General features: G+C 43.2%; 3 protein-coding genes and 1 non-coding gene across 4 annotated transcripts; 2 read left to right on the top strand and 2 right to left on the bottom strand.

Moving 5' to 3' along the window:
• The first annotated feature begins 1,385 nt into the window (after positions 1-1,385).
• LOC125526775 (uncharacterized) lies at positions 1,386-8,387 on the top strand. Its single transcript, XM_048691408.2, has 19 exons — positions 1,386-1,676; positions 3,299-3,336; positions 3,421-3,443; positions 3,857-3,963; positions 4,066-4,117; positions 4,186-4,270; positions 4,462-4,552; positions 4,818-4,856; positions 4,940-5,007; positions 5,110-5,172; positions 5,480-5,535; positions 5,645-5,718; positions 6,213-6,305; positions 6,394-6,495; positions 7,127-7,207; positions 7,315-7,406; positions 7,535-7,550; positions 7,626-7,736; positions 7,835-8,387. The coding sequence occupies exons 1-19, from the start codon at positions 1,518-1,520 to the stop codon at positions 7,937-7,939; spliced, it is 1,455 nt and encodes a 484-aa protein (XP_048547365.1). The 5' UTR covers positions 1,386-1,517; the 3' UTR covers positions 7,940-8,387.
• A 1,593-nt stretch (positions 8,388-9,980) lies between these two features.
• LOC125526778 (alpha-amylase/subtilisin inhibitor-like) lies at positions 9,981-10,607 on the bottom strand. Its single transcript, XM_048691410.2, has one exon. It carries the CDS (start codon positions 10,605-10,607, stop codon positions 9,981-9,983), a length of 627 nt encoding a protein of 208 aa, XP_048547367.2.
• Positions 10,608-12,014: 1,407 nt separating this feature from the next.
• Positions 12,015-12,099, top strand: TRNAY-GUA (transfer RNA tyrosine (anticodon GUA)). Its single transcript is given in 2 exon segments — positions 12,015-12,051; positions 12,064-12,099. It is a non-coding gene; the product is annotated as a tRNA-Tyr (tRNA).
• Positions 12,100-12,478: 379 nt separating this feature from the next.
• Positions 12,479-15,604, bottom strand: LOC125547428 (3-isopropylmalate dehydrogenase 2, chloroplastic-like). Its single transcript, XM_087516383.1, has 11 exons — positions 15,390-15,604; positions 15,159-15,288; positions 14,943-15,054; positions 14,547-14,622; positions 14,335-14,423; positions 14,016-14,102; positions 13,639-13,755; positions 13,444-13,551; positions 13,291-13,344; positions 13,030-13,182; positions 12,479-12,732 (listed from the first exon to the last, which is right to left on the bottom strand). Exons 1-11 carry the CDS (start codon positions 15,586-15,588, stop codon positions 12,670-12,672), a joined length of 1,188 nt encoding a protein of 395 aa, XP_087372509.1. The 5' UTR covers positions 15,589-15,604; the 3' UTR covers positions 12,479-12,669.
• Between the last annotated feature and the right edge of the window lie 8,752 nt (positions 15,605-24,356).

Raw genomic sequence — 24,356 nt, 5'->3', positions numbered from 1 at the left:
TGATAAATTTTTTAAAAGAAATGTTGTGAACATATTTTGAAATATTTGCGTATTTTTGAAGTTCCATGAGAATTCTTTTTAATTGTATGAACATTTTAGTAAACTGCATGAACAAACTTTCACATTCCATTAATATCTTTTTAATGCGCGGTGAACATTTTTCAAAACTATGTAAAGTAAATTCCTATGTAGATATACATTTAAAATGTGAAAAAAACACTCTCGCGGAAATGAGAGAAAACTGACCCAAAAATCAGAACATTTTTAGTACATGAGAAATCCAAAAAAATCAAAATGTAAAAACAGAAAGAAAATAATGAGCCAAGCGTAGAAGCAAATAAAAAGACACTAATCGACCAACCCTGTATATCTCGCTACAAGTGATAAATAGACCCTCCAAGAAATAAATGCTAACAAACACTTGGCTTGGGAGCGCCTATGTCTCGCCTGTTGTGAGATGGTAGAACCGCTCGACTTAGGGCCAGCCTAAATGGCCTGCCATAGTTGGAAGTGACTGGTTTGCTTTGTCCTTTTTTCATTTTGATATTTTATTATTTTTCAGAATGTTATCAATATACATATTTTTTGTAATTACTTTACTAAGTTTTCAAAAAAAAGACTGACTGTGCATTAAAATAGGCCACATAATGTACATAATTGTTCATGTAATTTGTAAATAATCTTCATTTGATTAAAAAAATTGATTGTATTATAAAATGTACACACATTTAAAAGTATGTTGGTGATATTAAAAAAAATTATGCAGTGTAAAAAATCGCATAACTTTGGAAAAAATCACATGTAGATCACATCTCATTGCCGGCAGGTGCCAGAGCGAAGGCCTATTAGAGAAGAGACCTCCTCAATGCCGCCTTCATTCACCAGTGCACAGGTTTAGCCTGACCATTAGTTTTGTCGCAACGAGGAGATGAAGAAAGGACCGACGGGGCTAGGGACCAAACATCCATGGACCCTAATATGGATGGCGACCGTTCGCTGCGACGCATGACATTTTTTCTTGAGAAACCGCCACCATTTGATCTCACGTCCAACTAAAACTGTGTGGAAAATGGCGTTTGTTTGCTATCCCAAACGGTTGCGAGTTAGCATTGCCCAGCATTCATAACCTACAACAGGAAGTAGTACCTGAGTAGTAGCATCATCAAGAGTGGAATATTCTTGGCGTTACGCCTAGGCTAATAAGGCATTCCCTTGGGAGTGGAGTGTACGCCGGTGCGTTCCCCGTGCGACGGCGTCACGCGTCCTCACACCTGGCCACCCGCCGACACGTGGGGCCAGCGCGACCCGCTCATAATCTAATCCGATCTACTAATGTAAACCTTCCATTTACGAATTATAAACCTCCCAATCTCTCGCCAGCGCTGCTGCTATTAATCAATCAATCCTCTTTGCAGTTTGCTTTTCTCCCATCCCCTCCTCCAACCCCACAACCAAACGCCGCCTCGAACCTTCCTTCCGCGAGCCAAGCGGCGGGGGTTCCGCGAACCGCGGAGGAGATGGGCGAGTACTGCGCCCCGGCGGCGGCGGCGGCGGAGGGGGACGTGCTGCCGCGGGCGCCGGTGGCGGCGGCGGGCAGGTACCTGTACGGCGACTACGACCGCTGCTCCACCAAGCAGGTCTTCGACAACCTCCACGGCAACATCTCCCTCGACCCCGTGAGCGATTCGACTGCTTCCCCTTCCTCCTGCTCGCTCTTGTTTTGTTGCGGCGGCTCGGCTGCCTTATCGATTGGTTGGTTGTGGGTGCGTGGTTCGGCCCGGTGGTTTGGGCGAGCAATCCGTCGGTTTCGGGTTGGTCGGCGATTCGATTCGTTTCGGGCCTCCATCGCACCGCTCGCTCCTCCGCATTACTGCGCCTGCGTGCTTGCTTCCCCACCAATCTCTGCTCTGCCCGCGCGCGGTCCGAGTTTTTTTTTTTCACGAGCAGTATGCGTTTCCTTATGCCTGTTTGTCATCGTCGGGCGCTGCGATTCAGTCCGATTTCAGTCCCGTGGAAATGGTGCTGAGAGTTCGTTTCCTTGTGCTCCACGACGGGACCAAACAGCAACGACGGCGCAAGTCCCCGTCCACCTGATTACCTGCTGTTTTTCCTCTTCAGATTTTCGGCTGTATGTTTGTGTTGTTGTGGCGTATCAACTGCTTATTACTAGCTACAAGTACTCCCCATGTGCCCTTCCGTTTTAAAATTCATTCGCTGGACCTTTTCCACGCTTGCTTGTGCTAATATATGACCTGTTTCTGTTTCCTCCACCGGAGAATGGGAATATTGTTGTTGCCTGACCTGAGTATGACCGGGGTCAACCTTGAGAGCGATGGGTATTATAATAGTTATTATGGGGTTAATAATTAAATAAACGTATTATGCTTTGATTGGCCTGTTTATCCATTATTAGTGCTTGGGCTGTAACGTGCGTCCCCCAAGTAATGGAACATGGAGCATGCTACTACCAGTTTAGTGATGATGCACCAAAAGGACTGTTTCAGCATTGCACTTCATGGCTATTTTTGGCTTGGCTACTCTTTGTACTCGTTTATTCTACCTCACTACAGTTACTGCTGTCTGGTGTAGCTGCTGCTCTGCTTATGGCAATTCGTAACGTCCGTCCTAATGTGTCTCCACTAACTAGGTCGTATTCAAGTTACATAATATTGGGTCCCTTTTACTTTCCACCATGGATATTAGTAATCTGCATACCGTTTTCACATTCCAGTATCCTGAATTTGAGTAACTCAGTTCTGATGGCACTAGCATTGGACCATCTTCAGTCTTGCAACCAATTAGTAACAGGATCTCATGCTGCATATATGTATATTCCTTTTATTTAAAACTTAAATGTGTTCAACCACTGAGGATTCTGTTGGGAGTTCTCTTGTGTCCTACAGTATTAAATGATCATTCATAACTGCCCTCGTCTTCTTGCTGTTGGCCAAGTGGTTTTCCATTTTGAGCTTCAGTGCTCTGCCATGCGTTACAAGTAGAACACTGCACCTGATGTTTCTTTTTATGAATGAATAATTGCTTTGTGTAACTTGGATGCGTGGTCAGTCATCAGTCAGTATATAATGATCACACTAATTGTCTATTTCATATATATGGAAAAATAGTTCTACTTTTATTACTAATTTAATTTTCTGTATGTCTACTGAGAAATAGAAGCTTTACATAATTTCTACTCCCAACTATTCATCATCTGTAATAAGAGTCACTTTCTCTGATAGTTTCTGTTCCTTAAGCTATTCACTTTTCTTCAATAACAATTACTTCCTCTGATGTGCAGTTGGCCCGTGAATTTGTGGATACAGAGGAATTTCAGAGGTGACTTGAGTTTTCCCAAATTATTGCTGCACATTTGCCTATTTAACTTTCTAGATGGCCTAATTATGTTTTCATTTCATCCAGGTTGCGGGATCTGAAACAGCTTGGTGAGTTTTCTTCCCTTGCTAGAGAAACCTTATTGGGAACTTTGCATTCTATCTTGCTGGCAGTGTCAGAAATCTAAATGGAGTCCCATATCCGATGTTTTTGTGTGTGCTAGTGAACAGTGAAAGTGCATTGCTACTTATTTTTTGTCAGCCGACCACGGACTTCTTTGTGCCACAGTGTTTATTGTATACTCCCTCCGTCTCGATTTACTTGTCGTGGAAATGGATGTATTTTAGTTCTAGATGCATCCATTTCTGCAACAAGTAATTCCGGATGGAGGGAGTGTGATTTAGATGATCTTATTTTTTTTCCTAAAATGAATAGTGCTGTGAGCTTCTTTTATGGGTAATCCAACTCTGATGAAATTTACAGTTCATTAATGTTTGTGTAACATGCTCTGTATGCTTTTCAGGCCTTACATATCTGGTGTTTCCCGGGGCTGTCCACACACGTTTTGAACATTCATTAGGTGTTTATAGACTTGCTGGGGAGGCTATGAACAATCTTCAGAAGTACCAGGTTGGTACCATGGAAGATGGAACATTGTCTTGACTGCTACATACTGGCAAGTGACAGTTTACTTATAATGCAGAAGCTTATGCATTTTTTTTCACTCAACAGGGAAACGAGCTTGGCATTGACCGCATTGATGTGCAAACTGTGAAACTTGCAGGTTGGTGTTTCTCAACCGTGGCTCAACAAGTTTTGCTTGTTAATGATCTTTGTGATAATTCTGTTCAGGTCTCTTACATGACATTGGACATGGCCCCTTCAGTCATCTGTTTGAGCATGAGTTTCTTCCTCGTGTTCATCCAGGATCAACATGGTGATTCTCTTTTCCATCTACGACATTTTGTTTTAGTTGTCAAGGTGCCACGCGTGTGAGCATATTAACATTGCATGGTTAATGATTATTCATCCACTTATCTGTGTTCCCATATGCCTGTTAATCTGTTAAAGTTATCTGGAGATTTTGGTCTAACATTTTAATAAATAAAATCTCATTTGCTTATTCAGGTCCCATGAACATATGTCTGCACTGCTTCTGGACAGCATTGTCGATAAACACGCAATAGATATTGAACCTGATTATCTGAAAGTTATCAAGGTAAAATGCATTTCATATAAGAACTTGTGGTGGCACCAACTTAGTTATCATTCCTAATTTGAAGCGATCTTATGGGTCATACAGAATTCAGTTCATTGTGCAACCTGCCATCTCTAGGTAGTACTGTTATAAAAATATGAAATGAAAAACCTGGAGCAGTCGGGCATGAAGTTCATTTATAGGGTGCATAGCTTGTAATAGTACAGCACAGTGTGCTGTTCTAAGTTATTAAATTCTTACCCTGCTCCTTCAAAAATTTCTGCAGGAAATGATAGTTGCAAGCTCTGACGTCTCCACAGCAGAAGTATGTATATTGTTCTCTCCTACTATTTTAATCACCCATTTCGAATGAAATAGATTGATTAAATGTAGATTGGTTCTTCACAGGGTGTGAAGGAGAAGCGTTTCCTTTACGACATTGTTGCTAATGGGCGCAACGGTATAGATGTTGACAAGTAAGGGCCTTCTTTGTATCGTGCTTCCAAATTTCGTCTATAAGTCTACCATTATCTCTCTACCATCATCTGGTTATGGCATAACCGAGAGTAATGATGCAGGTTCGACTACATTGACCGTGATTGCAGAGCATGTGGTATTGGGAGCAATTTCCAGCATTGGAGGTATATTTTGCCATCAAACGTGCCAACTTTCTTTTGCCCAATTGCCCCTATGGCCTAGTTGAGAATATGAACACAGGCATTCAAGATCTGCACTGTTGTGCAAACTGACAATGCCAGATAATTATGTAGATCCTCAATGGAAGCTTAGGAATGTTAAAATAATTGAAGATATGATTATGATGATGAAAGAACGCCAGCTACACTGTTGGCAACGTTTATGTGCTGACGAGAATGCCAATGTGATTTTGTGATCATGAGCATTTAGACAGAACTTGTCCATCAACATATATTGCCGTTTTTCATACAGGCTTTTAGAAGGTATGCGAGTGATGGGTGATGAAATATGCTACCCTGCCAAAGACTGTAGGTCAACTATATAACAGTCATCTATTTCAATTTGACCCATTGCCATTGTTTTCTTTTTCTGTAAGTATCTAATACGTGACTTGGTATACTCCACTTGGAATTACAGATCTGAGCATCCATAAATTGTTCACAACACGTGCTGATCTGCATCGGACTGTCTATACCCATGCTAAAGTAAAGGTACATGCTCTTTATACTCAGGGTTTTCCAACTCCATTACAGTATTGCCTTATTTACCTTACAAAATATCATGGTTACATCAAGAGACAACCCATAAGTAAGTCCATACGACTGTGTTGCATTACACTGAGACTTCCTGTCAACAGTGTTAACTGTTGTCGTATATGGTATTGTAGAAGATAATCATAGTAGGGTTTTTAGATGAAGCTCTCAAAGGTCTCGTGTTTAAATGAAATGATTGTGCTGTCGTGATCTCATTTTTGGATGTACTTAAGTTGCTTCACCAATTTATACTGATAAATGTGTATGCACCAAAAATCTGCACTCCTGTATATTGCCTCTTCTTTATGTATGTCCTTTAAGTTGCATCATCAATTATATTGTTAGCTATTATGCCCGCAGAAAGACGTTGCCAGTTCCAGTTATCTGCAGTCTCCGTGCATTGCTTTCTTTCTATATAAATGGAACTGTTTCTAACAGTCTTCAATTGTTAGGCTGTTGAACTGATGCTTGTGGATGCGCTTGTTGAAGCGAATGAATACTTGGGAATATCTTTGCATGCAGATGATCCAGAGGACTTTTGGAAGGTTTGGTGTCAGATAATGTTATGTTTGTTACATTAATGGTTCTTTTGTTGGTCTATCCCTCTTACTTGTACAACTCTGGGATTTCCAGTTAGATGACACAATCGTCAAAAGCATTGAAACTGCTCCCAACGATGAACTGAAGAAAGCAAAGGAAATCATTCAGCGTATTCGCCGGAGAGAGCTCTACAAGGTAGCAGTTCTTTTCAGTTGTAATATACTCCCTCCGTCCCATAATGTAAGACGTTTTTTCACACCACATTAGTGTCAAAATACGTCTTACATTATGGGACGGAGGGAGTATCATTCTATTATTTTGTCTGTCCTTCTGTCACATGCTCTTCTCACAGCTATTTGTGCTGAATCTGTGGGTCTTACAGTTATGCACGTGCAATATTATTTGAATGTTGTTCAGTGTGTAACTTGATATGACATGTAGTGCAAGCAACTATTACCAGTTTCTGCGTGTCGATTTAGTCAAGGCTTTGCGTATAGTGGTATGCGTCTTGGGTTGAGTTGGCAGATACAGTGACTGGTTTGGCTTTATATGCGAGTTGGTGCCTTTTAAACCTAAGTAGGTGTTTAGGTGAGTGTAGTGCTGGATAGTTATAGAGACTGCATCCACACATGTTATTACTAATTTTCATTTTCTAGAAACATTTTAGGGGTGGGTTAATCTGCCAATATCACACTAGATTACTCGACTTTTCAGACTACAAGGAGAGTTTAATATTGTTCTGTACCATACTTACATCGTGAGCAGCATCCCGTTTTACGTTGTGGTCTTGCATATGTTGATTCAGTTAAATTCTTTTGAGTTGCAGTTCTGCAATCAGTATTCTGTTCCAAAGGATAAACTGGACCATTTCAAGAATATAACTGCACAGGACATAGTTTGCTCACAGGTTCATGTCTCCCCTCTTGACTCATTTTGCGTCGGTTGCTACTATCTGACCTCCCTGAAACTAACTATGCAAGCTCTCTGTTTCTAATTTTCCCTGTGTGTCTTCAGATAACTTCAAAGGTGCTGCTTAAGGAGGAAGACGTGGCGGTCAGCAATGTGAAGATTGACTTGACGCGTGGGAAGGACAACCCGCTCGAAAGGTTTTTGATGCTTGAACATCCATCAGTCCCACCCTGTTATTCATTTACGCGCACAGTATGCATGATCTTCCAAGTTGTGACCAGTTGCCTTTCTTTCTCTTAAACACATAATTTGGGTCATCCCACAGCATCAAGTTCTTCAAGGTATTTACGAACCCTTCTTTGTATCTTGGATATGTATGGTGGCAATGGTCTAAGGTAGAACTCTTGTGATGCCAGGATTTCGGATGCGAAGAGAAGTTCCCGATAACGGACGAGCGCGTCAGCCACCTGCTGCCGGTCTGCAACCAGGACAGGATTGTGAGGGTGTACGCAAAGAAGCCGGAGCTGGTAAGTGAAGAAGAAACCATGCAGGCACTTACTACTAGAATACCATTGGCTCTCGATTGCGATTGAATGACATAAAAACCTTGGTGGTGGGGTGGCAGGTGGAGGCGGTGTCGGAGGCGTTTGAGAACCTGCAGCTGAGGATGTATGGGGAGAAGACGCAGGTGCACGACACGCCCACCAAGAAGAAGCGCAGGTTCAACTAGCGGCATGTCTAGCTGCGGCATACCACAGGCAGGCAGGCAGAGTAGGAAACCAAACAAACGACATGGAGGGTGGACATATACATATATACTACTACTACTTACTAGAGTCAGTTGGTTTTAGCTAGGAAAGTCAGTCAGTCTGCGTAGGGAAGGGAAGGACGACACACTCACTGGTGAATTGTACAGTTTTGATGCACGGAAAAGGGGGGAAATTTTACTCTCGGCGGTCGGCGGTATATGTAGGTACTGACTGACACAGGATGGATGGCTAGCTAGCTAGCTCATTAGCTACCAATTGCATTGTCATTTTGGCATGCACTCCCTCCCCTGTTATTACCGTATGCTTACCCTTACCACCTATATGCATGATGATGATGATGATGATGACATTGCTACCAGTTACAGAATGGTGAATATATATCACACACATAGAATCCCTTTGAGTTGAGAGGCTTATTTTTTCTTCTGTTTGGGTTTGAAAGAAATTTGATCCTCTGCCATCGAACGCCGTATCAGTCTGTACAAAGTTCCATCTCACCCTTCCAATTCTCCTTTCGAGATTTGAGGATAATTTATATTATACACTGTACACTGTCCGTGGACAGGGGGAGATAGGGGTCAGTCCGCAGATATGAATGCGGGAGCCGGTCATGCAACGCATTTCAAACAGGGTTTAAACAAACCAGATGAAATTTAAACAAACTCGACCAATTTCATTCAAGTTAGGACATATTTATATAAAAGAAGTCAGTAACTCGACCGTTTAGCTAAATACTTAAAAACATAAACCTAAATCCTATACTGGACGACCACCTCGTAGTCATGGCTGCCCTGCCATGTTGTGGAAGGGCGTCGGAGAGCCGCGGCAGCCTGTGTTGGGCATCAATGTCGGCCGATGCATGCTTTCGGCCGGCATGAATGTGGCCTGGGAAGTGGCGCATGCATTGGACGAAAAGCGCAGGAGAGCCAGGAAAATGTTTTGCGGTGGGCCAGATTAGTCTGACGCGGGCGTGGCAGTGGTGCGAACGCCCGCAAAGCCCCCCTCCCCCCAGTTTGTCTCCGGTTTGCGTGGCAAAACACGTCCGGACCGGCCAACATTGAGGTCCAATGTATTTAGTCTGATGTTTTGTTGTTGCGTTTATTCGCACATGTGGCAAACTTTAGTGCCCTGTGGATGTAATCTATGTAATAGTTGTAATATTCCAGCGTAAATTGCTTGTTTAGTTACCGCGGTTTGATTTCCACGATACGCTAATGGACCGAACGTGACAGGCCATAATAAACATGGGCCACATACGGGTCGTAGTAACTATGTGCCACATACGGGTCGTAAAATCTCGAGCCACAAATGGGCCAAAACACAACATGGGCCACATACGGGTCGTAGTAACCATGTGCCACATACGGGTCGTAAAACCTCAAGCCACAAATGGGCCAAAACACAACATGGGCCACAAATGGGTTGAATAATGTTGTACATCAAAGGGCCTAAAACACAACATGAGCCACAAATAGACTAAAAGCAGAAGGACCCGCTAATGGTCCCAAACACATAACGGATCGTTAATAGGCCGAAAGCCATCTAAGACAAACCACATCCATAATGGGTCGTTAATGGGCTGAAGGTTACTACGGGCTAGAAACAACCCAAAGGATCCACGGGCCTTTAATGGGTCGAATGGAACCACGGGTTATAAACCTCTCTTTATTATAACTTCACTAAAAAATTCCATCATTTGGATCTGATCATCACTCACCCCAACAGGGAATTTGAAGTTTCTTATGGCATAGGTGGGTAGGTTTCCTAACAAAATTCAAGAAATGCCAGCCGTAATTGTAAATATTCTTGTATTATGAACCCATACACGACACAATAACCATTCATCATTATATTGGATGGATTAAAAAAATTCAAGGCATGTCGGTCATAGATTCATTGCAAATAGTCTTGTATTATTGACTCATACATGAAACAATCAACATTCATTATTACATTAGATGAACACATAGGATGCCAAGAGAAATGCAAAGTACTTACAACCTAGGTGGCTTTCATGAACACAACCATGAAAGGTTCATTGCTCACAGTTAACCACATATTTCCATTATAAGTACGCAAACCCAGATCTTTGCACGGGCCCTTGTTGGCACAGACCACCAACTTGTATCCTGTCATGTCAGCGCCATGCCTCTCAATCCGAAACACCAAGGGCGACCATGTGCCCTCCTTGTTCCCTGCCGCCACATACTGAGTCGATCCTAACGATGAATTTGGTGTTTGATCCGTCAGGTGCCAAGGCAACATCTTTGCACATAAACTAGATAGATCATTAGTCTCGATCCATACGTCGCTCGACAAGTGGATAGGCACAATGTTTACATCTCTCGGTGGTGGTGGTGGTGGTGGCAATGGTGTGAACTCCATGTTGGTTCGAATAGTCATGTTGCTCTCGAGGACAACATGGTATAGGCAGCCATGATGATGAATGCGCTTAGTTGTGAGGAACAACTTGTCATCTATATGTTTGGCTGGGAGGACGTAGTAGGCATTGTAGCTGTTTAGTGGCTCGCCTTCTGTGTCGTAAACTAGCTGGATGGTATTGCTGGCAATGCAAGGGAGGGAGATGGTGAGGAGAGGGAGGAGAGAAAAGAAGACGGTAAGCTTCATGGCGGTCCACATAATCTTTGGCATGTAAAGCTAGTGAAATGCAATGAGTTGGTGTGTCATCCATGCCCGAGCTCTATGGTTTATATTGAGAAGAATGCGGGGTCATCATCTATTTCTCCACTTATAGAACATTTATGTTTTGCGCTTTTCTTCCAAATATAGGCCATACCTCTAAGCAAACGTTACAAAAGTAACATCTTTGTTTTGGAAACATTAAGTGATTACTATTATTTACTAGTAAAAATACTAGATAAGACAATTATAAATAAGGAGATCCTTAACATTTTTGAAACATTAAATGACCAGTACTATTTCTTTAGTAAGAAATCTAGATAAGATGGTTACAAATAAGGAGATCCTTAATATTTTGGAAACATTAACCGATTACTATTATTTGACTAAATCTTGCATGCAAACAAACCCCTAGGTTCTCCTTTTCTTGGGAACACCTCATAACTTTATTCATACTTGAAACCATTACAGTATAGTGCTTTGGATTCAAGATGCAAAATCATACAAAGTAACTCATAGAACCAAGAATTACAAGGAAGTCTCTTGGATACATCTTCCACGCGGTATCAATCTTTGCAAGACGAAAATTGTTGATAGTTCAATAAAAGGGTTGCAATTGGACTAGAGTTGTGACGTCGCCACTCATTCACGTGGACAAATTTGATCGCCAATAAAGGTATCTGAACCATAGTATGCTTCCTATGAAACCAACTCTAAGCCTAAAACCAGTCTGATTCCAAGCAAGCGATCGGGTAGTTTAATCCCTAGCGCCCCCTTAACCTCTCATTGAATGCAGCTAACCTCGATCCTTGGCCATCGGGTCAGCCCCAATTCATTGTCTTGGCCATCGGGATACCGTATGCTTACCCTTACCCTTACCTATATGTATGATGATGATGACATTGCTACCAGTTACGAAATGGTGAATATATATCAGACACATAGAATCCGGCCCTTTGAGATGCCAAGCTTCTTTTTTCTTCTGTTTGAATTTGATGAAGGAACTTTGGTCATTCCGTTGACTCGTATCCTCTGCCGTGCTGTCTCTTGGGACTGTTTATGTGCTGTCTCTTGGGACTGTTTATGTGCTGTCTCTTGGGACTGTTTCATAGAGAAACCATGTATGTTGCTACTATTATGAATGAATACATGGTTCTTCTTCTAAAAAAAGGGAAGGATCGGGCCAAGTTCAACTACTTGCTCTATTATGAATGAATACATGATTATGTTAAAAAAACGAATGAATACATGGTTATGTTAAAAAAACGAATGAATACATGGTTCTTCAACTTCTTCTAAAAAAAAGTTCAACTCTTTGCTACAGCAGTTGCAGGGATTGGTCAAGTGCTTCAAACTATCGGTATATATAACCTAACGTAAGGAGATTACCACAGGCCGACTTTAGCTCAGTTGGTAGAGCGGAGGACTGTAGTGTTGCAGATAAATCCTTAGGTCGCTGGTTCGAATCCGGCAAGTCGGAATTTTTTTACCCTTTTTCCTTTGTAACTTTTTTTTTACTAAATCCAGTCTTGGATTTCTTATCTACCCTCTTTCTTGGGGGAGAATTTATTATCTACTCATCAGACTAGACTATTCTTTTGCTAATTAACGGTTCCGGTATCGACACATCTTACAAAAATGAAAAAAAATGATGCTTGGTGTGTGGCAGCTCTCGTCTAGATGAGAAATAATTATGTCTCTTCTAACTCACACACCCTTGGATTTTACGTGAAGATTCGTGAGGATTTTTTAGGAGTTGGATGAGACTTTGTTAGTTCTCATCACCCAATAGCAAATCCAATATATATTTTTTTTGACTTGTGAAAATAACTCCTTTTCAGCCAGGTAAAAGGGGACCGCCTCCCATTTTTATTCATCATTATGGGGTAAAAAATTCAATCAACAAAAGAAAAAGAAAGGTGCAACACACATCTGCTCAATTCCCACTACAAAAAAAGTAATCAAAATCACACTTCGGCCGGATCAAATCTATCTCTGCGGGCTTCTCTCTACCCTGAGTACATTGATCAATTGATGGCCCCCGGTTAGTTTACTTCTGTGACTCCAGAGCCTTCAGGACCTCCTCGCCCATTCGCTTACACCCGACCAATGTCTGCAACCAAACAGAAGAACGACATGACCACGTAAGCTTCGAAAAAAGAGCACCCATGAAAAAAAAAGATCTGAAAAAAAAGGAAATGAGGGATGTTCGAAAAGATTTTATTATTGAACATGACTACCAATCATTCCAAGAGAACTAACGACTTTGCTAAGTGAATGAAGGTTTTATTATTTGCTTGGCAGCAGATACAAAGTAGCTTTAGTAGGCATTGAACTTCTTCGACGTAAATGTAGCAATGACCACATGCAGACATGACATCCATTGATAATGTTCATAAACTGATCTTACCGTTCCAGGAGAATATATGTCCCCTGTTCGGAACCCGCTGTCCAATGTCTCCGTAACCGCGGTTTCGATTCTCTTGGCAGCATTTTCAGCACCGAGGCCATATTTCAGTAGCATCGCAGCACTAAGAATTGTAGCTAATGGGTTTGCCTTGTCCTGCACTCAACAAATAGCAGGAGGAATCAGAATTTCAAACGCAGCTAACGGGGTTGCCTTGTTCTGCACACAAAATCTATTCTGCGAGTAGAAGCTATATCAACCAACCTGCCCAGCAATGTCAGGGGCAGAGCCATGGATAGGTTCGAATAGACCCGGTCCCTGCAAAGGAAAACAAGATCCTTCAGTGCCTTCTTCTAGCATTCTCAGCAGAACAATATGAGCGCTTGCAAGCAATTTAATGTGGGCTCCCTCTATTACCGATTCACCAACACTAGCAGATGGGAGCATTCCAATGCTTCCTGTGATCATGGATGCTTCGTCCGACAATATGTCACCATAACTATTGTTCGTTACAATTGTGTCAAACTGTGATGATGCAGGAAATTCAGTAGGTCAGCACATGCTCATACTGCTTGAATCGGCATGAAATCAATTGCATACAAAGAAACAAACCTGTTTAGGATTCCAAACAAGCTGCATCGAAGCATTATCAACATACATGTGTGACAGCTCAACATCAGGGAATTCAGAAGCTATTGCAGTGACCCTCTTCCTCCAAAGCATAGATGCCTAAAACAACATTTGATCAAAATGTTATATTCGCCATGTGAAATAAAAATACTCGTAACTACAAGCTTATACTCTGAAGAGGGTTCTAGAGTCAGCCAAATGAAAGTTCATAATCGTTATATCCAACTAGATATCCAAGATAGTTGTATAAACATTAAATATCATGGTGTTCCTCAATATAACTCCCATTGATCAGTTCCAATTTCCATACAAGTCGTACAAATCAAGAACATGTTTGGGGTTTATATATACTTAAGTACCTCAAGAACATTCGCTTTGTCCACCGAGCATAGTTTCCCTCCTCTCTTGCGGGCAACCTCAAATGCAACACGTGCAATACGATCGATCTGGGGATAGAGTCATTAAAAAAATTAGTTGTTAAGTAATGCACTATTCAGTAAAAGTCGTATCAAACAATAGTTCTTAATTCAATTACACATTCTTCATGAAAACACATCTTGCCATCATCATAGAGGAAAGAAACAGTGAAATAAAAACAATTGGCAGGTCTACTCGTGCTTATGCCTTGGTGTGACAGCAAGGACAATCACGCAGTTTATCAGAGGAACAGTGCATCACCTCAGGAACTGAATATATTTCAGTGTTGAAGCCAATTTCCTCTCCCTTGTCATTGGTACCAAAACCCCTAGGTTGTCCGAAGTAAATCCCTGCCACGCAGAGCAGTAGAAATTTCAAGTTTCATCAGAATGCAGCTGGAAATGCATAAATCGGCAAGAAAAGAGGGGCAACCAGTAACCATCCATGATTCATCATAATTTAGTCAACAATACCTCCAGTAAGCTCTCTAACAACCATGATGTCAACTCCTTCTGCTACCTCTTTCTTCAAAGTAGATGCATCTACTAACTACAAAAGTGTAAGGTCAGAGAGGGAAGTAATTACACAGATCATCACTATTTTTAAGCGAATTAAACAAGTCCATCCCATCCCAAATCCTGCAGCTAAGGCTACATTTGCTAGCATTTTGCTGTTTAGTTAAACTATGTACCGCTACTACAGATTACATCTGGGATGCAGGAGACACTCTGATGCATGGCCTTGGATGCAACTTAAGCACTGCAGGTCATATAGCCAACTAGCAAACTAGAGTACGAAAGGCAGTGATGTCGAGTAAAGCATGGTTCTTATGCGAAATGCACTGAAACTGAAGCAAGATAGGGATATACCTGCGGCAACACGGTGGCTGGGCACAGATTGGCAAACACGCCGAGCCCGGCACGGATGTTGAGCAGCCCGGTCTCGGGCTTGAGATGCTTCTCATTGTTATCCCACCTATACCTGCAACCGCAGCATCAACATCCAATTTACTGAAACTCAAAGTCACAGAAGATGCACATGACGACTTCTGAATTAATTACTGCTGCCAGATGGTTTCCATTCACCCTCCTATCGCGCCGAGCAGGACGGCGTCGGAGGCCCGCGCCGCCGCCAGCGTCTCGTCGGGGAGCGGCACCCCGACGGCGTCCAGCGCCGCGCCGCCCATCAGCATCTCCCGGAACCGGAGCTCCACGCCTGCGGCCGCAAGCAAACAAATTGGGGTCACCTGTCGCCCTGCCAGCTAGCACTAGTCGGAGCTCAAAGCAATGGACGGCGTGGGGTTCAGCTTGGCTTGCCTTCCTTGGCGCCGGCGACGGAGAGGACGTCCTTGGCGACGGCGACCACCTCCGGGCCGATGCCGTCGCCCGGGAGGAGCGTAATGCTGTAGCTCCGGGCCGCGGCCGAGCACCGGAACGTCGCCGTCGCATGCCGCGGCCGCACAGCCGCGCCGGAAAAGCTTAGGGTTTTGAGCGGAGCAGCTTGGAGCTGAGTCATCGTCGTGCTTGGCTCGGCCCGGCCCCGGCGTCGTCGTCTCCTCTCCTGGGCCTCGGCTGGATGTGATATAAATCCTGTCCATGGAGTTGGGTTGGGCCCAAGTTTAGCTCCAGGGCCTGTTTCATTTTAAAAGGTTTGAATGCTAACAAAACAATATTTTTTCAATCCCTAATAAAAAAAAGGGATTCAAAAGGTTTGCGTGTTTTTTTAAATAATGGATTTCTTATGATTTTTTCATATATTATTTTTTCCATTTGTAATATTTTTTTGAGGGGATCCATTTGTAATATTTAATCACACAATTCCATTTTCTTAAGATTCATTCGCACCTACACTTTATTAGAAGATAATTTTTGTGGCGGGCTCTAGTGGTTTCTATCGTCAAAAAAATTAAATCATTGTAGGATTCAAGTGTATTTTTTTGCCTAAGATTCATCTGGATAGAATCTATCAGACTCTAGCCTGTTGGATACAATTTACATGCATTTTCTTTTCCTATTTTCCGGTGCTCTTGTAATCTTGCAAATAAAAGGAAGCCTTAGTGTAGAAAATGAATCGATCCTATGATCTATAACTCGTGTTGACACTGTGTTTTTTTACTCCCCCTGTCCCGTACTCCCTTCGTTCGGAATTACTTGTCTTGAAAATGGATGTATCTAAAACTAAAATACGTCTAGATACGTTCATTTCTGCGACAAGTAATTCCGAACGGAGGGAGTATAATATAAGAGTGATTTTGGCACTAGTGTAGTGTCGAAAACGCTCTTATATTATGGGACAGAGGGAGTAGCATGTATTTCTAACCATGTATATTTCTAAGTGTTGATGAGATACAACAACAAGGTAGCGAGGCAGAGCCAATTTGGGTTGCTTGCTAGGTTAGATGGTTATCGACTCACTGGAGGAAGGGAGAGCATGGTATGGAGTGGGGGTAGTGAAATTCACATTGCATGTTTAGTTTGTAGCCTAACTTTGTTGTGCCATAACACCAAATATGCATGTGCTTTGTTCATTGTCATAGTCAGTCATCAACCAAACATGCCGGTAATGTGACATTATTAATAATATTTTGTCCTATGGTACATTGCTCTTTTTTGTTTTGGAAAAGCAATTTTGGCATGCGCTAAAACTGCAATTTCAATCAGATTTGGTTGTCTCACATACAACATGCAGATCAACATTACACTGCGTACCACCTTTACCACGTTTACAATCAGAAAATGATGAAGTTAATTAAGATAGCCACGATCTTCAGTAATTAATTTAACACAGATTTGAGCCAACTGCAGTGATATCAAAAGGTTGCATGAACTAGAGAGCATATATAGATGAACTAACCGACTGATAGGAGCTGGGTTGCGATCAGCAATGCAACTCAAATTGATCTAAAAAAACATAATGCAACTGAAACCAAAAGGTTCCAGATCATGTACCCTGGTTCTATACTTCTATCTTCAATAGAATGTTTCAGTCAAACATTTTGGAATCTGGATAAAAAAGGATATCAAGCACCATCTCCTCTCAAACCCTAATTCATCTTTTGTATCCGATCTCTGTCTCAAAACCTCAGATTGATACCTGTGGGTTGCTAGTAGTCTTGATTACTCACTACTAAGGAAAACCTTATACACAGAATGTTACCAGTAGCGCTTGTTAAAATGAGGCGCTACTGCTACTTAGCAGTAGCGCGTCTGCTAGAACAGCGCTACTGTTACCCGCTTAGCAGTAGCGCGGTAGGAACAGAACGCGCTACTACTATAATTGCCACACCGTTCCCGACGTGCTAGGTATAGTAGTAGCGCCCTTCTACGAACAACGCTACTACTACGGATTTTAGCAGCAGCGCGTTTTGCCTCCCCACGCTACTGTTAAAGCTATTTTCACCTAACCCCTGCGCGGCCTGATTCCCTCTCCTCTGCTTCCTCCCCCAATTCTCCTCTACTATTCCTCGTCGCCTCCGCCTCACCGTCGTCTCCCCCGACCCCGCCTCGCCTCCGCCTCGCCGCCGTCTTCCCCGACCCCGCCTCGCCGCCGTATCCCCCGACCCCGCCTCGCCGCGCCTCGGTGCCGCCATCTCCCCCGACCCCATCTCTCTCCCCGCCCTCTGTAAGCACTCTCCCATTCCAATCCTTCTTCTCTGCTTAGTATGAACCCTAGCTATTTAGTGCTAGTTAGTATGAACCCTAGGCTATTTTTAGTGCTAGTTAGTTAATTACTTATATGGTAATTAGGGCAGTAGTTCCTAGGTACTAATTAGTTAGTAAGAACTAGGTACTAATTAGGTATTAGTTTATTTTTATTTATAGTAAGTTTATTTTTAGCAAGAACTAATTGAATTAATATAACTTGTTAGTAAGAACTTGTTGCTAATTTTTTAGTTAAAGCAATTTTTCTCGCATCGACGTGGACGATGCCTATCCCGCATCCTCGTCGTCGAGTCGGCGGAGGACGACACCTGCTTGACCAGATGGGCCATGTCCGGGACTGGGCTCCGCCGGGGTGGTACTGGGAGGTGCTACCTACCGGGGGGCGCAGGTTGGTGATGAGCCAGCCTGTCGTTGACCCGAACCTTCTTTGCTGGCGGTCGCGTGGGCCAGTGACGGTCCAGAGGCTCGAGGACTCCGTGGAGGTGGTGCGTCACCGTGTCAGTGAGGAGGACGCGCACGTCCGTCGCTACTTGTTTGCGTTGGAGCACAGGTTCTCCAATACCTGGCAGGTTCTCCAGGGATCTCACTGGAGCTATGATCCCGTGATGGTTCCTTCTCTGTGGATGTCCACCGCCCGCGCCGATACCCGTCGTGTGCTAGGGTTTTAGTTGTATTAGTGATGTTATATGTATGACACTATTTGGAATGTATTAGTGATAATATTCGACGATGTACGGATGCATGAGATGATTTACTTTTGCTTATTGAATGCATGCTAATTTGAGTCCTATAAGATATTTTGAAATGTATATCTTGTGTTGCTCAATATCCAAGTGGCCGGTCATGTTTGCAGGTTACACCTCCGAGTGGCCTATGTTTTGCCGGAGTGTTGATTCATTTCCGTTCCGGCAAATTTCAGGCGCTCGATATGTCCTATTTTAGCAAAGGTCATGCCGGATTTTTCCGTGAATTTTGGCATGACTTGTGCCAGAATATGCAGGAAATATCGAGTTCCCCGGATTTGTGTGTTGAGTATCCTGGTAGTTGTCTTCGATCGATTTTCAATTAATGTTTTAACTATGAACATAGGAAATGTCTAATGACCAAAAGGATTTTGGTATTTGCAAATACTGCGAAGACGAGCGCGGCCTGTGCGACGGAATCTTCCTAGATGATGATAGGCGCTTCAGCATCAAGCTGGACGAGAACTTCGAAGTGGATACAGTAAGTCACAACGACAAGTCTTTTTTTGTAATTAAGCATGACATCTGCTTCATTTGCTTCAACTTATATTTTTTTTACTATTGTACTAGCGTATCCCCTGCCATGCAAGAGTTTTTGTATTGGATAAGATAGGTTTCAGTCATACTATGGAGGTAAAGAAAGTTTACTTGAAGACCGAGCATGGTTATATTTTCCATACAAAATTATACAATTCAGACGACTACACCTATTTTGGATGCAAAACATGGCGAGCACTATGCAAGACTTATGCATTTGAGACTGATATGGTTATCACCTTTGATATTCGTCCGGAAGATGATATTGAAGGTAATACCGACATCTGGGTCAATGTGCAGACGCCTCCAGTTATACCATTATGTAAGTTTCTCAACCATATTTATGTCTTTGATATTGTTTATTCAAAAATAGTTGACAACTAATTTGTATTGCCAGCTTATTTCGGTGCAAGCAAACATGTCTGGGGCTTGGTAGACAGGACTACTACTGTCCCGAGGTTGAACTCAACTGCGAGGAGCTAAGTCATTATGTTTCATGGCTTGAGGATCTTGGTACTGTCAAGACAAATTTTCTTCCTGCATTTAGAAATGTTAGTACTGAAAACGTGCGACCAATAGTGTTCGTAATGAATTACGGTCACATCTATTTAGGAAGGATGGTAAGATTTTTACTATTTGTCCTTAGTGCATCTTTTCCATAGATTATTTTTGAAGCTAAACTTCATTGCTAAGTATGTTACCATATGATGTTTTTCAACAGGGACTCCCGATGAATGTTGTGCCTTATGGGATCGAGACTAAAGGTACCATGAGTATTATTAGCTTACGGCCAAGATATCCTACAGATTACTTTAGTGCATTCAAGATTAGCGACGGATGCTTAATAGTGCAAGACTGGACCAAATGTGTGATGGAGAAGCGCAGAGAAGTACTAGGGGGCAGCAAACAGATGCGCTACCCACGATTAGGAGACAGGTTCATCTGCATGCTCCAACTTGATCAAGGAGGAGAGCTACACATGTTTTATGTTATTTTACCTAAGAGAGAGCAGCAGGAGTGATTAGCTAGCTAGAAATGAGTTTGAGGATGATGATGTGCTACACTATTACTATGATGATAAAATAGCTAGTGTTGGTGGTAATGACTATGATGATTATTATTAACTAGTGTTAGTGGTGATTAAATAAATATTGTTGGTGGTAATGACTATGATGATGATTAAATAGCTTGTGCTGGCGGATTAGATTCAAGTGGAGGCAACATGTGGTGCACATCGAAAGTACTACTAGTCCAAATTAGATCAAGTTTGGATTAGTAGTATACTTTTGACATGCACCACATATTGCTTCCACTTGAACATAATCCACCTTCATTTGACACACTGTTATGGACATAATTGTTGGGGAACGTAGTAATTTCAAAATTTTCCTACGCACAAGCAAGATCATGGTGATGCGTAGCAACGAGAGGAAAGAGTGTTGTCTATGTACCCTCGTAGACCGGAAGCAAAAGCGTTAGCACAACGCGGTTGATGTAGTCGTACGTCTTCATGGCTCGACCGATCAAGCACCGAAACTACGGCACCTCCGAGTTCTAGCACACGTTCAGCTCGATGACGATCCCCGGACTTCGATCCAGCAAAGTGTCGGGGATGAGTTCCGTCAGCACAACGGCGTGGTGATGATCTTGATGTTCTACCGTCGCAGGGCTTCGCCTAAGCACCGCTACAATATTATCGAGGATTATGGTGGAGGGGGCCCCCGCACACGGCTAAGAGATCAATGATCAATTATTGTGTCTATGGGGTGCCCCCTGCCCCCGTATATAAAGGAGTGGGGGAGGGGGGCGGCCAAGGAGGGTGGCGCGCCCTAAGGGGGAGTCCAACTCCCACAGGGAGTAGGACTCCCCTTTTTCATATTAGGAGTAGGAGAGGGAAGGAAGAGGAAGGAGGGAGGAAGGAAAGGGGGGCCTTCCCAATTCGGATTGGGCTTGGGGGGGCGCGCCCCCTCCCTTGCTCCTTTCCCCTCCTTTCCACTAAGGCCCAATAAGGCCCATATACCTCCCGGGGGGTTCCGATAACCTCCCGGTGATCCGGTATTGTCCCAATCTCACCTGGAACCTTTCCGGTGTCCAAATATAGTCGTCCAATATATCGATCTTTATGTCTCGACCATTTCGAGACTCCTCGTCAAGTCCGTGATCACATCCGGGACTCTGAACAACCTTCGGTACATCAAAATATATAAACTCGTAATGAAACTGTCATCGTAACATTAAGCGTGCGGACCCTACGAGTTCGAGAACAATGTAGGCATGACCGAGACACGTCTCCGCTCAATAACCAATAGCGGAACCTGGATGCTCATATTGGCTCCTACATATTCTACAAAGATCTTTATCGGTCAGACCGCATAACAACATACCTTTGTTCCCTTTGTCATCAGTATGTTACTTGCCCGAGATTCGATCGTCGGTATCTCAATACCTAGTTCAATCTCATTACCGGCAAGTCTCTTTACTCGTTCTATAATACATCATCTTGCAACTAACTTATTAGTTGCATTGCTTGCAAGGCTTAAGTGATGTGCATTACTGAGAGGGCCCAGAGATACCTCTCTGACAATCAGAGTGACAAATCCTAATCTCGAAATATGCCAACCCAGCATGTACCTTTGGAGACACCTGTAGAGCACATTTATAATCACCCAGTTACGTTGTGACGTTTGGTAGCACACAAGGTGTTCCTCCGGTAAACGGGAGTTGCATAATCTCATAGTCATAGGAACATGTATAAGTCATGAAGAAAGCAATAGCAACATATTAAACGATTGGGTGCTAAGCTAATGGAATGAGTCATGTCAATCACATCATTCTCCTAATGATGTGATCTCGTTAATCAAATGACAACTCATGTCTATGGTTAGGAAACATAACCATCTTCGATTAACGAGCTAGTCAAGTAGAGGCATACTAGTGATACTTTGTTTGTTTATGTATTCACACAAGTATTATGTTTCCGGTTAATACAATTCTAGCATGAATAATAACCATTTATCATGATATAAAGAAATAAATAATAACTTTATTATTGCCTCTAGGGCATATTTCCTTCAATAATGATGTAAACCTCATAACTGGTATTGTACCAATATTTGTCCTATGGCGCATAAATACACTAAAAATAAAAAAATAAAAAAGAATACTAGTAGCGATGGTGAGAAAACACGCTGCCAGTAGTTACATTAGCAGTAGCGCGGGAGTGAACAAACGCTGCAGCTATTTGCCCTAGCAGTAGCGCGTGCGGGCACACGTTACTGCTAAGCAATAGCTGTAGCGCCTTATTAGTAGCGCGCCTACCCGCGCTACTAGTGAGCACAAAACCCGCGCTGCTGCTAGCCTTTTCCCTAGTAGTGACTCCTTGTAGTTGATGCTAGTTGGTTTATTTTGTGGAAGATCATATGTTCAAATCATTAATGATAGTTAATACTCCTCTGATTATGAACATGAATATGCTTTGTGAGTAGTTACGTTTGTTTCTGAGGACATGGGAGAAGTCTTGTTATAAGTAATTATGTAAATTTGGTATTCGTTCGATATTTTAATGAGATGTATGATGTCTTTCCTCTAGTGATGTTATGTGAACGTCGACTACATGACACTTCACCATTGTTTGGGCTTAGGAGAAGGCATTGGGAAGTAATAAGTAGATGATGGGTTGCTAGAGTGACAGAAGTTTAAACCCTAGTTTATGCGTTGCTTCGTAAATGGCTCATTTGGATCCATATGTTTCATGCTATGGTTAGATTTATCTTAATTCTTTTTTCGTAGTTGCGGATGCTTGCGAGAGGGGTTAATCATAAGTGGGAGGCTTGTTCAAGGAAGGGCAGCACCCAAGCATTGGTCCACCCACATATTAAATTATCAAAGTAACGAACGTGAATTATGTGAGCTTGATGAAAACTAACTTGACAACAATTCTCATGTGTCCTCGGGACCGCTTTGCTTTATATAAGAGTTCGCCCAGGCTTGTCCTTTGCTACAAAAAGGATTGAGCCACCTTGCTGCACCTTGTTTACTTTTGTTACTTGTTACGAATTATCTTATCACACAACTATCTGTTACCGATAATTTCAGTGTTTGCAGAGAATACCTTGCTGAAAATCGCTTGTCATTTCCTTCTGCTCCTCGTTGGGTTCGACACTCTTGCTTATCGAAAGAACTACGATAGATCCCCTATACTTGGGGGTCATCACTGCGGCATAGGTCATCTGCTTCGCGAGCTTCTTTGGAAATGGTTTCATTGATGAACTTCAGAACACGGAGTAGGAGCTCCGCATAACCGGTAGGTTTTGCCGAGCGGGAACAATCAGTGAGGGTCAGATCGATCGTTGTAACTAGGCATGTCACCCGCTTAATAATTACTTCCTTCGTCCCAAAACATAAAGAAATTGTATATCGCAAATATGAAACAGAACATACTAGTAGAGGCAGAGCTATGTGTTAAACTGAGGGGACAAATCTCCCCCCCCCCCCCCCCCCCCCTCACACACACACAAAGATTTGAACGGATTTTATGAAGAATTCTTTTAAAGGGAGAGCTTAGATGAGAATATTTTCAGCGCCCCTCCTCACGCCAAATGCGGCCCCCAAATTCGCCTCCCGCCCGAAGCCTTGCCTGGCGCCCGTTCTTCAATTGGGCATCCATCATTTTCTTTATTTTTATGTTTTGATGGGGAGACGTCGTGGTAACGGTGAACCCTTGACATTTGCCCGCCCAAAATGGCGAAAAGGTGACCACGGCGGAGAGTCTCTCAAAGCGCCCCCGGGGGTGTAAAAACGGGTGTAGGCACGTCGGACGTAGCTTCATGGCAACAAATTCGGGACGGTGTCGAATATTAGGGGGATTTCGTATTTGTCCCAAGCAACGTAGGATGGCCTCGGGGAGGACTACGCAGTCGGTGCATATGGGTTCCGACCCGAGAGATCCCGAGCCTAAGGAGAGGCCTCGTGTAGACGGCGACCCAGGGAGACCACCTTCCGCGTTGCGGGCGCGAACGCACCGCGCGTCTTCTCGTGCCAAAGTGCAACGGCCTCATATCCCTCCCTGCAGTTTCGATCCGGTCTTGGCTCCGTGAGTACTGGGATCGAAGCTCCGTCCCTCGGCGCACGCGTTATAGCATGCACAACGACAATGCCAACTCCAGCCTCCCTACGTGGTTGTGGTCCATGCGGCTCAACCCCACACTCTCCCTCATTCACTCTTGTTTGGTGCCTCCGTGACCTAAACTTTTTCCTGCCCAAAAGGACGCGGAAATTTTAGTATGACGTGGAGTGCCTCGGGACGCGCCAGAAGGCCTTAAAATTGCGTAGGCACGGAGTT

Source organism: Triticum urartu, chromosome 3A, assembly GCF_056163025.1.
Source record: "Triticum urartu cultivar PI428250 chromosome 3A, HENAU_Tu73, whole genome shotgun sequence".
NCBI lineage: Eukaryota > Viridiplantae > Streptophyta > Magnoliopsida > Poales > Poaceae > Triticum > Triticum urartu.
The sequence above is the reverse complement of the archived record's forward strand: the minus strand, read 5'-3'. Positions and strand labels throughout refer to the sequence as shown.

Coding starts and splice junctions, on each gene's coding strand:
- LOC125526775 (XM_048691408.2), top strand. CDS start 1,518: ATGGGCGAGTACTGCGCCCCGGCGGCGGCGGCGGCGGAGGGGGACGTG. Junction 3,964..4,065: donor ACAATCTTCAGAAGTACCAG/GTTGGTACCATG, acceptor TTCACTCAACAG/GGAAACGAGCTTGGCATTGA. Junction 5,008..5,109: donor AACGGTATAGATGTTGACAA/GTAAGGGCCTTC, acceptor GTAATGATGCAG/GTTCGACTACATTGACCGTG.
- LOC125526778 (XM_048691410.2), bottom strand. CDS start 10,607: ATGAAGCTTACCGTCTTCTTTTCTCTCCTCCCTCTCCTCACCATCTCC.
- LOC125547428 (XM_087516383.1), bottom strand. CDS start 15,588: ATGACTCAGCTCCAAGCTGCTCCGCTCAAAACCCTAAGCTTTTCCGGC. Junction 14,424..14,546: donor TGTTAGAGAGCTTACTGGAG/GTATTGTTGACT, acceptor TCTGCGTGGCAG/GGATTTACTTCGGACAACCT. Junction 13,552..13,638: donor TTGTTTGGAATCCTAAACAG/GTTTGTTTCTTT, acceptor GCATCATCACAG/TTTGACACAATTGTAACGAA.